Here is a 13823-nt window from a genome sequence, read left to right on the forward strand (position 1 = left end):
GTTAGGTGCTCAACAAGGAGGTAGCTTACAAGGTGCATTAGTCAGCCCCTCTGAGTTAAGTGATTTAGGAGCACTGGTGCATTTGAGCACTTGTCTGTTTCCTAATTAAAATGTTCACAATTAACTTTTTTTTTTTTTCCCCAAATCTACTCAAAGGCTTGAGTGTCTACATACAAATTTAAAAGAACAAGAAAAAAGCAAAAGAATTTTGAATCGTAACTCTTATTCTACTTTTGTTGATTTTTTTCCTTATATATATATATTTCATAAATTGCTGTTAACTAGTGTTGGTTTTTAAATATAGCCCTGCTGTTTTGAGTTTAGGTAGAGATGAATGTCATTCACGACAGCTGATTGCAGGTTCTAAATGGTGATTATGTATGTTTTACAGATGCTGTTGCTGTTGATCTTCTGTCTAGTTTGAGCATTACTAGCAAGAAAGGCTTGAGTGTCTACATAAAAAAATTAAAAGGACAAGAAAATAAAAAATAAATTGCAATCAATAAACTGGAGGTGATGGATAAACATAATATCTACATTAAATTCCCTTTATCCAAACAATTGATTTTTCTGTTCATTGTGTGGTAAACATACCCAGTTGTTGTCAAAATTAAAAAAAAAAAAAAAACAAACCACAAAAAACCCCAAAACAAACAAAAAAAACAAACCAAAACAAAACAAAACCCCACCCATCCAAAGGCTCCACAGATATTTCTAAGGATAAAGTGAAACTATAAGCACAGATTTGACTTGTTGAACAATTTAGATTTCAGGATAAAATATTTTGGGTCTGTACATGTGTTAACAGACTTTGATTAATTTCTTGGGGTCAGCTAGAGAAATCCAGCTCCATCCCTGCTGGGGACCTTATATTGTTGTCCCATAACAACCCAGAAAGAGGGGAGGAATGAGTTAATGTCCTGGTCCATTCAGGAGTGTGACTTTGGATCCTACAGAGCTTGAAGCCTCATGATATCATGATATATGATATATATGATATCATGATATATGATATAGTGGGGGAGAAGCGGGCACCTCTGCAGAGCTCAAATCTGCTTAATGGCTAAGGAGCTCCTCAGGCTGTAAAAGGATGTCTCCCACACGATTGTACATGTGAATCAAGTCCTGTTTTATTTCACAATTGAAAAATGGACAGATTCTGCACAACTAGAACAGCATTTTTGTTTCTAAATATTCTCTTTCTTACTTCCACAGGAAGTGCATTGTGAAATGGAGGCTATTTTTTTCAACCCACTGTTTTTCGTTTTTCTTTTTTCTTTTTTTTGACTACATCACTGTGTTAGTCACCGGTTCTCTGTTGCTTTTTCATCTTACTTGATTTTTTTCCTTCTGGGACAAAAAAAAAGCAAAAGAAAATAACAGTAAACAGAATCACAATTTGTGGTGGGAATGAATCTCGACAGATAAACTGTGTTGTTATGTCAGAGCCATTTTGTGCTGGTTTTATGTTTTACAAATGGGTAGGTGACAAAAAAATCTGATGTGTACTACACATTTGCCCAGAGGGCGAGAGATAAACTCTGTAGTCATTTGAATTCAAGGACAGTTCATAATAGACTTTCCTGTTACTCTTGAGAAAATATTTGCACTGTCAGAAGGACAGTTTGAATGGACACAAATTTTCTTATCACTAGGGTCTGCCATTTCATGACACATGTACTGCATAATTACAGCTATATCCTCACAGCATCAATGGAATATTACCTTTAATGTGTCTTTCTCAAAATAATAAACGTCAGGTTTTGTTTCTCTAGAATTACACTGCATGGAGTACATTTATTTTGTACAACGTGGAACAAAGCTCATTTGAAGGCCTGTGGCTAGTGATGTTCCCAGGGGTTTGAACTTGGTCCAGACTTCTTCAACATATTCATCAACGACCTGGATGAGGGGACAGAGTGTACCCTCAGCAAGTTTGCTGATGACACAAAACTGGGAGGAGTGGCTGATACACCGGACGGCTGTGCTGCCATACAGTGTGACCTGGAGAGGCTGGAGAGTTGCGCAGAGAGGAACCTAATGAAATTCCACAAGAACAAGTGCAGGGTACTGCATCTGGGGAGGAGTACAGGTTAGGGGTTGACCTGCTGAAAGTAGCTCTGCAGAGAGGGACCTGGGAGTCCTGGTGGACAAGTTGACCATGAGCCAGCAATGTGCCCTTGTGGCCAAGAAGGCCAATGGTATCCTGGAGTACATTAAAAAGAGCATGGCCAGCAGGTTGGAGGAGGTTATCCTCCCCCTCTACTCTGCCCTGGTGAGGCCACATCTGGAGTAGTGTGTCCAGTTCTGGACTCCCCAGTTCCAGAAGGACAAGGAACTACTGGAGATAGTCCAGCGGAGGGCTAAAAAGATGGTCAAGGGAATGGAGCACGTCTCTTATGAGAAAAGACTGAGAGACCTGGGTCTGTTTAGACTGGAGGAGGGAAGTCTGAGAAGGGATCTCATCAATGCTTATAAATATGTAAAGGGCGGGTGTCAAGAGGATGGGGCCAGACTCTTTTCAGTGGTACCCAGCGACAGGACAAGGGACAGTGGGCACAAGCTGGAATACAAGAAATTCCATCTGAGTCTCCTTCTCTGGAGATATTAAAAATCTGCCTGGATGTGATCCTGTGAAACCTGCTTTTGGTGAACCTACTTTGATCTCCGAAGGTTCCTTTCAACCCCTACCATTCTATGATTTTGTGAATGGGGATGATTTTTGCTGCACACGAGGCCTAAAGCAAAGAAGCCATCATTTGTGACTAGTTTGGCAGAAAAAAAAAATACATCAAATGATTAGAATTTTGTGTATGTCTTAAAATAACATTAAAATGCATTTTTGTTATATTATTTTCTTCTTTATTGGGAATTTGATATTAGAAATTGTGAGTGAATTTTATTAAGGCAATGAGAATTTAATGTATTATTTGCATAGCCTCCATGAGATTTATCCATAGCTAATTGTGCAATAACCATGTCAGCAATCCATGGGTATCTTTTTCCTCACATGTGCAGTGTTGATTTCTAAGGTCCTGTATCCTTATAGGTACCTTTTGAGGGGGCTGTCATGGTAGAAAAGAAAAATTACATTTTGTGGGAATAAGCCAATTGCAAAAGAAACCAATTTTTGTTCTTGGCATTTTAATATTGCTCTTATTGAGCAGTGGTGTAAAGCAACCAAATATTATCGCTTAGTATTATCTAATACTGTAATATAGACCAATGTACAGTCTCATGTACGAGCTATCCAGGGGTCCTGTGTTGACCATCCTAAAGACTTATTTTATTTTTTTGCTTGCCAAGGAGTTTCTTTGGTTTATATTGCATCAATCCATTCTGTAGCTGTTATAATTTACTAGAAGATTACTTATTGGATTCCAGGAGAGCATTCAGTAGTATATTTAGCCGTATGTAGACAGACCCTAATATTTACATGAATTCATACTAAACTTGCAGACAGGTGCTTGGATTTCAGGCTTACTGCCCAGGACTGTCTTTTCCTTGTTCCTTTAGATTCACTGTTTCATTTTGAGAAGTTCTCTCTACTTTGGTTTGCATGTGTAAAGTGAGGTGATAATGTGAGTTCTTTCTCCTCTAAACTGTCTTTCTTGCTATGAATTTTGTATTGTCTTGGTACAGATGTGGTTTATCTGCTTTTGTTCTGAAATTTCCAAGTGTAGTAATATGCTGTACCCTGGAGGAGATGTTGGGGATATGGCAGTTACCAGAGTTCAACGGTATCTTTCGACTTCTAGGCTAGTATTGTAAATTCTGATTATCTGGGGGAATCAGTGTCTGTGTTTTAAGGGCATAGTTGTGTTTTTTATCCTTTATTGGAGAAAAATCAAAATGCTAAAAGAAAAACTGAAATACAACATAGTATTGGGCTTTGAATAGTGAATAAAATATTAGTTGTTTTGGTCTTGGAGAAAAAAAAGTACTGTAAATTTTTTTTCAAAGAAGTTTGAAAGCTTTTTCTGAATCATGGTTATCTGCATGTTTTCTGTTTTTAGGAGAAGGCAGGCACTGAACTGAATATGAATATGAATTTTTATCAGTTTTATATCACACAACTCATAGCTACAGAATCACAGTGGAAGCTAAAGCACTCTTTCATTCTATGGTGGTTTTGCTTTCATTATTTACTGTTTACCACTGGGCACGTGAGTGAGTTACAAATTTAACCAAATAAAGAGTCGCTGCCTTCAGTAATGACTTTCACCTTCTTTGCAGTTAACATATGGCTTATACTCCTCAAAAATAGGCTTACTTTGAAATCAACAGTATTAGGACTGCACTGTTGAAAGCGGGTAGTAGAAATGAGAATCTCAAAGGGGTAAGAAGGATTGATTCAGTGGCACAAGTGGAGGCATCTACTTTCATTTCAGATATACTCGGGTGTCCTCTCCAGCTCTCTCTCCGGAACATCACATAAGGAGCCCCAAACAATGGCACAGCCTTTTTATTCATGCACCAAAATTAGCTAAAAACATTCCAGCTACTGCTTACTTTATGTATATCGTGTGAGGATGTAAAGGGTAAAGATCAATTTTTAAATACGTGCTTACTTCTTGGGATGTGTATTGTAGTTACCTGTAGATTGTAACTACAGGTGTTCAACTAGCCACTGAGTGAAATGTGATTTTCAGGAAGGGCTTTTAATTGTTGACATGACAAATTTTTGCTACCCAGTAATGGCACCATCAGTTGCTTGTCCTATGAAAAATTAAGTAAAAAAAGGAGTCTGGAAGACTAGAAGAGATCTAACATTGTCGAAACTACAAACAGAAATATAGGAGGTAGAGGAAATCTTGCAATAAAGTGCATGTATTAATAAATGCTTGTAACTTTGGAAACCAAGCTACTTTTCCTCTTTTCTTGCAGCAAATGCTATTTCAGGAGTGCTTCAGAGGATCTCAGATCTCAAGGAAAATATTCAGGAAGGGGCATTATGTAGTTTGATACAAGAGGGCAGCTGTTTCTCAGTACCTTATTTATGTTAAAAAATTGTCGGAAAGAGCGTACCAAACTTATGATTGTAGGTGTATAGTATCATATATACAGAGATGCATATTTATATCTGGACTGTGTGAAAGGTGAGAGCTAAAAGATACTCTGCAGAAGATTTGGATTCAGAAGCTGTGATGTAGAGCTAAAGTTAAATAATTCAGTCTCCTCCTGCTCTGGAAGGCAAAGTGTAATATTGAAGGATTACAGTTCACTTACAGTGATATTACCAACTAAACCCTAGAGGGAAAGAAATGGAATTTCATTCTGGAGTGTTTCAAGTTATATTTCTTTTGTATTCAGGTGATGAGCTAGCAAACTTGCCACCCCTATTATTATTATTAAGAATAATAATATCATTATCATTATCATTATCATTATCATATCATTATCATTATCATTATTTATTGTGTTTGTTTATTGTGTTGGCAAGAAAAAAGAAATAATGGTCAAAAAAAACTGGATGCTTCAGTTCTGGGTAGGACAGAACTGATAGCGGAGAGTGCTTTTGTTTCTCTGTGCCTTCAGTGGGGCAAGCTTTTCTCACTATTTTCACTCTCGCTGTCATGCAGGTGGTTGACCAGATTGACACACTGACATCTGACTTGCAGCTGGAGGATGAGATGACAGACAGTTCCAAAACGGACACACTCAACAGCAGCTCCAGCAGCACAACAGCTTCCAGCTTGGAGAAAGTCAAGGTGCGGGGCAGTGCACCTCTCATCAAGCCACCCGCACACCCCTCCGCTATCCTCACTGTGCTGCGGAAGCCGAATCCGCCCCCACCTCCACCACGACTGACGCCCGTCAAGTGCGACGAGCCTCCAAGGCTGCCTCCGTCAGCCAACCCTGTCAAGACTAATGGTACCCTGCTGCGAAACGGGGGTTTGCCAGTCGGACTCAACCGCATCCCGAATGGAGATATATGCTGTGTACCGAACAGTAATTTGGAGAAAGTTTCGATGCAGCCTCTGATGCACAGATCTGAGAAAGAGCGGTGTCCTCAGCCGGGAGCAAGGGAGCGGGTACGATTTAGTGAAAAAGTGCAGTACCACGGCTATTGCCCCGACTGTGATGTTCGGTATAACATTAAAAACAGGGAGGTGCACTTGCACAGTGAGCCTGCCCGTGTTGTGGGAAAGCTGCCGCACCAGTGCCCACCTCTGCCGCCTCCACCACCTCCGCTGCCTCCATTTCCTCTGGAAAATGGAGGGTTGGGGATTAGTCCCAGTAATAGCTTTCCTCCTCCAAGACCTGCGACTGTGCCTCCACAAACTGCACCAAAACCCCAGAAGACCATCTTGAGGAAATCAACCACTACAACAGTGTGATGTATGCCACTTGAAACAACTCTTTGTTTTTTTTCCTATATATAAACATAAATAGGTAATGAGCACTTTCTACTTGAGCAATAAAAAGACCCAATGTATTACTCCCTGTGTCCAGTGAAGTGGCATAAAAATCACATGGTAAGTACAAAGAGGAATGCTTGTTGATCTTACTCACCAAAAAATGCCATTATGGCAAAGGATGCTGAAAGAATATTCGTGCTTTAGCTCATAAGTTGTAAATGTCTATTGCAGTTTCATATCTGTAGCGTGGTTTGAAAGACAGTGAAAAGAAGGTTTGGTTTGAAGTCTATCATGAATTGAGTGGCAATTCATGATAGATTTCAGTCTATCTGACATAAGGGAATAACTGTTGCTCCTGGGTTTTGGAAAACTTCCTGTTTCTAGCAAGTACATTTTAAAATGTCATCTGACAAAGCATAGTGGAGTACCAGAAAACAACTTTTGACTGAATTCTAGCAAATGCGTTTTTCTCTCCCTGACTGCTAGAGCAAAGGCACTGTGAGTGGAGCAGTGCTATAGGAGATAATCATTGGACTTTCAGGCAGCTTGATCTCAGGTGGGGAAGTAAAGAAATGATTGAAAGGTATGTTGACATGGCATCAGAAAACTGAATTATCTTGCATCTTTCTTCTCAATTGCTTGATGTGCCACAGCCAAGGTGAAGTGCAGAGTTTTCAGGTGAGCATGGATCCCATTCAGTTCCCCCCTATTTCCATTGCTCAATCTGCAAAATGGTAGTAATACTTTAACTCATGTGTGATGGTTGTAGATTAAAATGACAAAGCTCAGTCCTGCGTTTTTCACAAAGCTTTTGTGTGGTGCAAATCTCTTTTTGACGGCAAAGAGAATTTTGCCTAAGGCCTGCAGGGACATCCACTTAATACATGTAAAGAGCTTTGAAGTTGAAAAGCTCTGTGCAATTATGAAGCATTAACATGCAAAACAAGATATTTTACATGTTATCACATTTTGATGCTGAACCCAATTAATATTCTTACTAGTTGAAAAAAAGTCCTCAGTGTTTTTAATTATTTTATGAAAGAACATTCTTTTATTATCACAAAGAGAATTGTTGGGACCTAGACTTAAAAAAACATCTGATCAGTGAAGAAAATCTGATAATAAATCTGTTATTTACAAAAGTTGTGCCAAATTAATCTCAAATGGCCCAACAGATGCTATATAAAAGCAGTATGCTTTTTTCAGCTGAAATGTAAAACATACTTTATGGCAAAGCAGACAAAACTAGACAAAACAGGTTTTTAATTTAAATTTCTATTTGCATGCAGTAATAAGTATTAAACTGAAAACCAATCTTCAAGTAGTTTCCCTGTATGCACATTACAGTACACTTACAGTATTTAAACCAAATAGTAAGAATAATCATAACAGAAATTCTGACAGATAACTACCCTTTGAAAACCTTTGCAGTAAACAAGGATTGTATTTTGTGCAAATGTATATTTAGGGTCTAAAGCTTCATGTTGTATTCCTTGCATAAAAGTGACAAAGCAAGGAAATTGCCTCAAATGCTTAATCATGCTTTCCCCAGGTGGTCCCCACGTGGTTTTAATGATGCACTTTACATTTTGTATTGCTTGACTATACTTAATCTCATGAGAGCTGTTGCCAAGTGAAGTCCTAGAGCTTGCAGCAGGAGGCAGTAACTTGTTCTGTATGTGTGCGAGATTTTTGCTGCCCAAATGAAGTTTCTGTCAGGTGGATTCTGTTCATGCCCTGGGACTCCACAGCACCTCCTTTGCTCATGCATTGAAAATTACATCTAAAATCACAGGAACAATGTGCCGAGTTATCCAAATTGTGTATCTACAGGTTTTTCTTTTAGAAAGAAAACTTTTTCTGTCTGGTTGACTTTATCACTACTGTGCAGATCATATGCCAACTGTTATAAGGTAGTTTAATATTTTTTTTCCTTCTTAAAATAGCCACTGTGTACAATAAATTAATGCAAATCAAACATTGCATATTTTTTATAAAATATTTTTTTCACCTTAAATTAGAGCAAATAACACTGGCTAACCTTAGGGGGGGGGAGGGTCTGCTGCACATGTCTTAACTCACTTGGGTCTTTTTTTTTTCAGTATAAACTCATCTCTGATAGCAGAGTACAGTACTGCTTCTCTGGATTCTGTCCCTGGGCTGGTCAGAGTCTCATGAACATGTCAGTACCTCCAAATTAGATGCTATACTTTATGAATATGCATTGATACATGTGTAAATTTCAGTTTTATCACAGTGTAAGTTTACAGTTCTCAGCTCTGGAAAGTTTAAGTGGCATCTGACTTTCAACATTTCATGTTCAGTTTTGGTATCCAACATCTTCCGTCTTGCACTTTGTCTCTTTCAGAGGTGCTTTCTTTTCTCTTTCCCCATGCTTCCTGAGTACCCTTTCACAAACTACTGCCCTTCTTTGTGCATTTTCATTGGTGCGGGGAAAGTGCTATGCTATAGAAACAAATGTGCAACTTCTCATATGCAGTGCTGCTTTTGGCCAGAAACGCAGTTTCCAAATGTGAAGAAAATACATTGTTTTTCTGCAGTTTGCTAACCCAGGCTTTCTTTAATGCACCAAAGTGGTCCAAGGTCTGTGTTAAGTCTTGCTATGAATGATGAATCAATTCTTCCATTTTCATGAAAGTGTCTCTGGCCTGTGTCCGGTTGTAAGGTATTTTTATCAGTATAATAATTCCACAATATTAACAGGACAGAATAAAATTCAGGTTATACCAGGTAAACTTGCAAAGGATGGGAAACAATTAACTTTAAGCTTTGCAGCATTGTCTGGAAACTTCTAATAAAAATGGCATAAGAAAGATTGTAATACTATATTCAGCAAGCAACGGTTTTTACATTTAAATTAGGTATGTAATCTCTGTGAAGCATTTTTGAACACCTATAACACAGCATATTTCACACCTTAACTGAGAAAAACACAAAAGATTAACCAGAACCCGATAGGCATTGTCTGCCTTTGAAACTTAAATTTAATATCTTTGAGATTATATTTAGTGTTTTGCAAAGACGTTAATACCTGAAAACCTGAAAGGCCAGTAACAGTACTCAGAGCTTTAATTCAACATTTGCCATCATTTCAGATTGCTGCTCAGTTTTGATACCCCAAAGGTATTTCAAAGTCTGAATTGTCCAGATCTAGACTTCTCAAGTGCAAATAGAAGGAGAAGATGGTTTCTATCAATTTAATGAAGGGGATGAGCTTAGGACAATAAACCATGCAAATTGCTTTTTTTGTAATAATGTCATTGATTAATAAAAGCTGGCATATGGATGCCTCGTAAGAAAGGAACACTAGCAGAATAAAATCCAATAACAATCCTTTTTAAGGGCATGAGGAAAGAATCTTCAAAAAGATTGTGGATCTTTTTATCACCTAATCAAAGTCACTGTTCTTCCTTCTCTCTTGTCTTCTGGAGTTGTCACACCTTTCATCATACTTTTCATCACATCATCCATTGTTCATAGAAACAAGAAAAGATTGTAAATCTTCATCTTCCTTTTTATGATTAAATCAATATTTTATTTAAAATGTTGCGTGAAGTAAGTGAAGTAGATTACAGCTCTTATTAACTTCCTTCAGATAACTTCATTATTGGTTTTGAAGCAAGCACAGTGCAGTGTGAATTCTTTAATTACCTGAGGGAGTTGTGTTCTTGTTCTTAAATGATTTGGCATCTGGCTGCCTCTTGTTGGTCAAAGAGCGCTCTTGTTAGCTGAGACTGGAGCTGCTGGGATAAATGGACTTGACCAGATATCTTGCTGCAGGAGAATGGCCCTTGCTCTTGTCAACCTGTGCAAGTCTGCTACTGTTTTCTGGGTTTTTTTACATTTGTTCAGGTATGGCAAAGTCCCCGTGTTACTACGTAGTTGGAGGGTTTTGTTAAGAAATTGCACCATGTACTGTATCCATCAGCTGGGCGGCATCATTTCAGTCGTGTAAGCAGGTGGGACCATGGTATTTAGGTCACTCAGTCTTTTGTATGCTGGATCTTTGGAAATTTTGAGGCAGAGTTTTCTTATTGTTGAGATAATCAGTCTCCTGTCAGGTTACGAAAATCTCTCAGGATGAGAATCTCTCATTCAGGTATGACCAAGAGGAACTAGAACCTTTCATTTTTTGCAGGACTGTTTTTATTATTGCAGGACTATGTATCTTTTGTGGTGTGAAAATGTTTTTTACAGATAGATGAGAAAAAAGTCAGGTCCGATCCAGTAAAAGAAGTAGAACATAATTTGCCTGTGATAGCCAGCCAACAGCAGTGCTTTGAACAATGGGTAAGACCAGGTTTTCCAGAAATTGCTGTCTCTTCTCCTCAAGAGAAGAGTTTTTTTCTTTCATTCTGAAATATTTCATTTGTGTACTAAGACTCTTTAAGAAACTGAGCACAATCCGCTTTATTGTTGGTTGTAAATTGTGTTCATAATAAGATATTATATTTTTGTAAGAGTTTTCCGATCCCAGGTCTGTCCCTTTATGTTGTTTGCCTGATCTTTTGACTCACTTATTTTGCAATCTTGCAAGCAATAATGGTAAAAAATGATTTACATAAGAAGGGAAAGTAATAGGTAAATTATGAAAAAGAAAAAAAAAGGAACTTTGAACAAATATGTTTAGGTGTGCTCTTCAGCAGTGCTTGCATGATGATGCCTACATCAATCCCTGAGTTGTTTTTTATTTAGTAAGGTTATTGTCATTACTTTAAACTTTATCTTCAATCACTTTAAGCATAAGAGAGCAAGAAAAAAGCCAGTCCATGGCAGAATTTTTCATAGAAGTGCTTATTTCCTTTCCAGTTCAATTTGACTTTGCTACATTCAAGTCATTAATACATGTGAGTCTCCTTCCTGGATAAATTATCATGTGAAAACCAAAACATGGTAATGATAATATCTTTTTCTATAAATCTCTAATGCTTACAGAATATTTTTGTTTTCATAATTTGCAAATACAGTGATGATTGTATACTGGAGCTGCAAATTACATTACCGTCTGTCACCAAGGAATAACCAACATGCTGTAATTTTAATGGATGAGCGTTTTCCTTGAGTTTCACAATTTCAACATGATTACATAGTTCAACTTCATAATGTTAATTTGGGGCTTCAGACCCATGTGAGACAAAACATTGTGTTTAGCAGTCATTAAGATGAACTACAGCCAACACCAGGGGAAGCTGACTTTTGAAACAAAGCCAGTGTACTTTCCTCACACCCACTGCAAAAGGATTGGTTGCAGAATCTTTCTGGTACTACATAAAAAGATGTTTGTATGTCTGTATGTTCCAGTTTCTTCCTTGTTTGAAAAAAACATTCCACAGTGACATCTACTTTGGTAAATGTTAGATTAGCAAATATTTGATATTAGGAAATACTGATTTGTTGAAGATAATACAAAGCAAAGAAAAACCTGACCGATTCTCATAATATCGTGTATTTACTCTTCATAGAATCATCATAGAATCATAGAATGGTTTGTGTTGGAAGGGACCTTAAAGATCATCTAGTTCCAACCCCCCTGCCATGGGCAGGGATACCTCCCACTAGACCAGGTTGCTCAGAACCCCATCCCACCTGGCCTTCAACACTTCCTGGGATGGGTCATCCACAACATTGTCTGGGCAATCTGTTCCAGTGACTCACCACCCTCAGAGTAAAGAATTTCTTCCTGATAGCTAATCTAAATCTACCCTCTTTCAGTTTAAAACCATTACCCCTTGTCCTATCGCTACACTCGCTCGTAAAGAGTCCCTCCCCATCTTTCCTGTAGGGCCCCATGAAGTACTGAAAGGCTGCTATAAGGTCTTCTCCAAGCTGAACAACCCCAACTCTCTCAGCCTGTCTTCGTAGGAGAGATGCTCCAGTGCTCTGATCATCTTCATGGCCCTCCTCTGGGCTCGCTCCAACAGGTCCATGTCCTTATGTTGAAGGCTCCGGAACTGGACTCGGTACTCCACGTGGGGTGTCACAAGAGCAGAGGGGCAGAATCACCTCCCTTGACCTGCTGGCCATGCTTCTTTTGATGCAGCCCGCAATGCGGATGGCTTTCTGAGCTGCAAGTGCACACTGCCAGCTCATGTTGAGTTTCTCGTCAACCAACACCCCGAAGTCCTTCTCCTCAAGTCTGCTCTCAATCCATTGTCCACCCAACCTGTATTTGTGTTTGGGATTTCCCTGGTCCATGTGCAGGACCTTGCACTTGGCCCTGTTGAACTTCATGAGGTTTGCACAAGTCCACATCTCAAGCCTATCCACGTGCATCTGAATGGCATCCCTTCCCTCCAGCATGTCGACTTCACCACGCAGCTTGGTGTAGTTGGCAAACTTGCTTATGAGAAAACTTTCATCAGCAAACCTTCTTATGAGAAGGGCTCAGTACTGGGGCCAGTTCTCTTTAGTATCTTTATCAATGACCTGGACAAGGGGATCAAGGGCACCCTCAGTAAGTTTGCAGATGACACTGAGTTATGTGGGAGTGTCGATCTGCTTGAGGGTAGGATGGGTCTATGGAGAGATCTGGACAAGCTGGATCGACGGGCCGAGGCCAATGGTATGAAGTTCAAGAAGGCGAAGTGCCGGGTACTACACTTGCATCACAACAACCCCATGCAGCACTACAGGCTTGGAGAAGAGTGGCTGGAAAGCTGCCCAGCAGAAAAGGACCTGGGGTGTTGGTTGCCGGGCAGGTGAATATGAGCCAGCAGTGTGCCCAGGTGGCCAAGGAGGCCAACAGCATCGTGGCCTGTATCAGGAACGGTGTGGTCAGCAGGACTATGGAAGTGATTGTTCCCCTGTACACGGCACTGTTGAGGCCCCACCTTGAAGATTGTGTTCAGTTTTGGGTCCCCCACTACAAGAAAGACATTGAAGTGCCGGAGCGTGTCCAGAGAAGGGCAGCAAAGCTGGTGAAGGGTGTAGAGCACAAGTCTTATGAGGAGCAGCTGAGGGAACTGGGGTTGTTTAGCCTGGAGAAAAGGAGGCTGAGGGGAGACCTTATCACTCTCTACAACTGAAAGGAAGTTGTAGCAAGGTGGGGGTTGACCTATTCTCGCTAGTAACAAGCAATAGGACAAGAGGAAATGGCCTTAAGTTATGCCAGGGTATGTTTAGGATGGATGTTGGGAAAAATCCCTGGAGGTATTTAAAAGATGGGTAGACGTGGTGCTCAGGGACATGGTTTAGTGGTGATTTTGGTAGTGTTAGGTTGATGGTTGGACTTGATGATCTTAAAGTTCCCTCCCAACCTAGACAATTCTATGATTCTATGAAAGGCACCTATGCTACTACGTAGTAGTTGTTACAGATGAAAATGCACTTATTTTGCATTGGAAAGCAATAGATCTCTCTGTACTGATGAAACGTATGAAGGAAATGGACTGGAGACAACTTCTAATTTTATCTATGTCTGTGTGGACCGGCTTTCTTATA

At 39.5% G+C, this 13823-nt stretch overlaps 1 protein-coding gene across 1 annotated transcript; it reads left to right on the forward strand.

Moving 5' to 3' along the window:
* Positions 1 to 5576: 5576 nt before the first annotated feature.
* On the forward strand, positions 5577 to 6341 carry PRR16 (proline rich 16). The gene has a single exon (XM_009893819.1). The coding sequence runs from the start codon at positions 5577 to 5579 to the stop codon at positions 6339 to 6341; it is 765 nt and encodes a 254-aa protein (XP_009892121.1).
* The last annotated feature ends 7482 nt before the right edge of the window (positions 6342 to 13823 follow it).

This window comes from Charadrius vociferus, unplaced genomic scaffold (genome assembly GCF_000708025.1).
Source record: "Charadrius vociferus isolate BGI_N301 unplaced genomic scaffold, ASM70802v2 scaffold158, whole genome shotgun sequence".
Classification (NCBI taxonomy): domain Eukaryota; kingdom Metazoa; phylum Chordata; class Aves; order Charadriiformes; family Charadriidae; genus Charadrius; species Charadrius vociferus.

Coding starts and splice junctions, on each gene's coding strand:
- PRR16 (XM_009893819.1), top strand. CDS start 5,577: ATGCAGGTGGTTGACCAGATTGACACACTGACATCTGACTTGCAGCTG.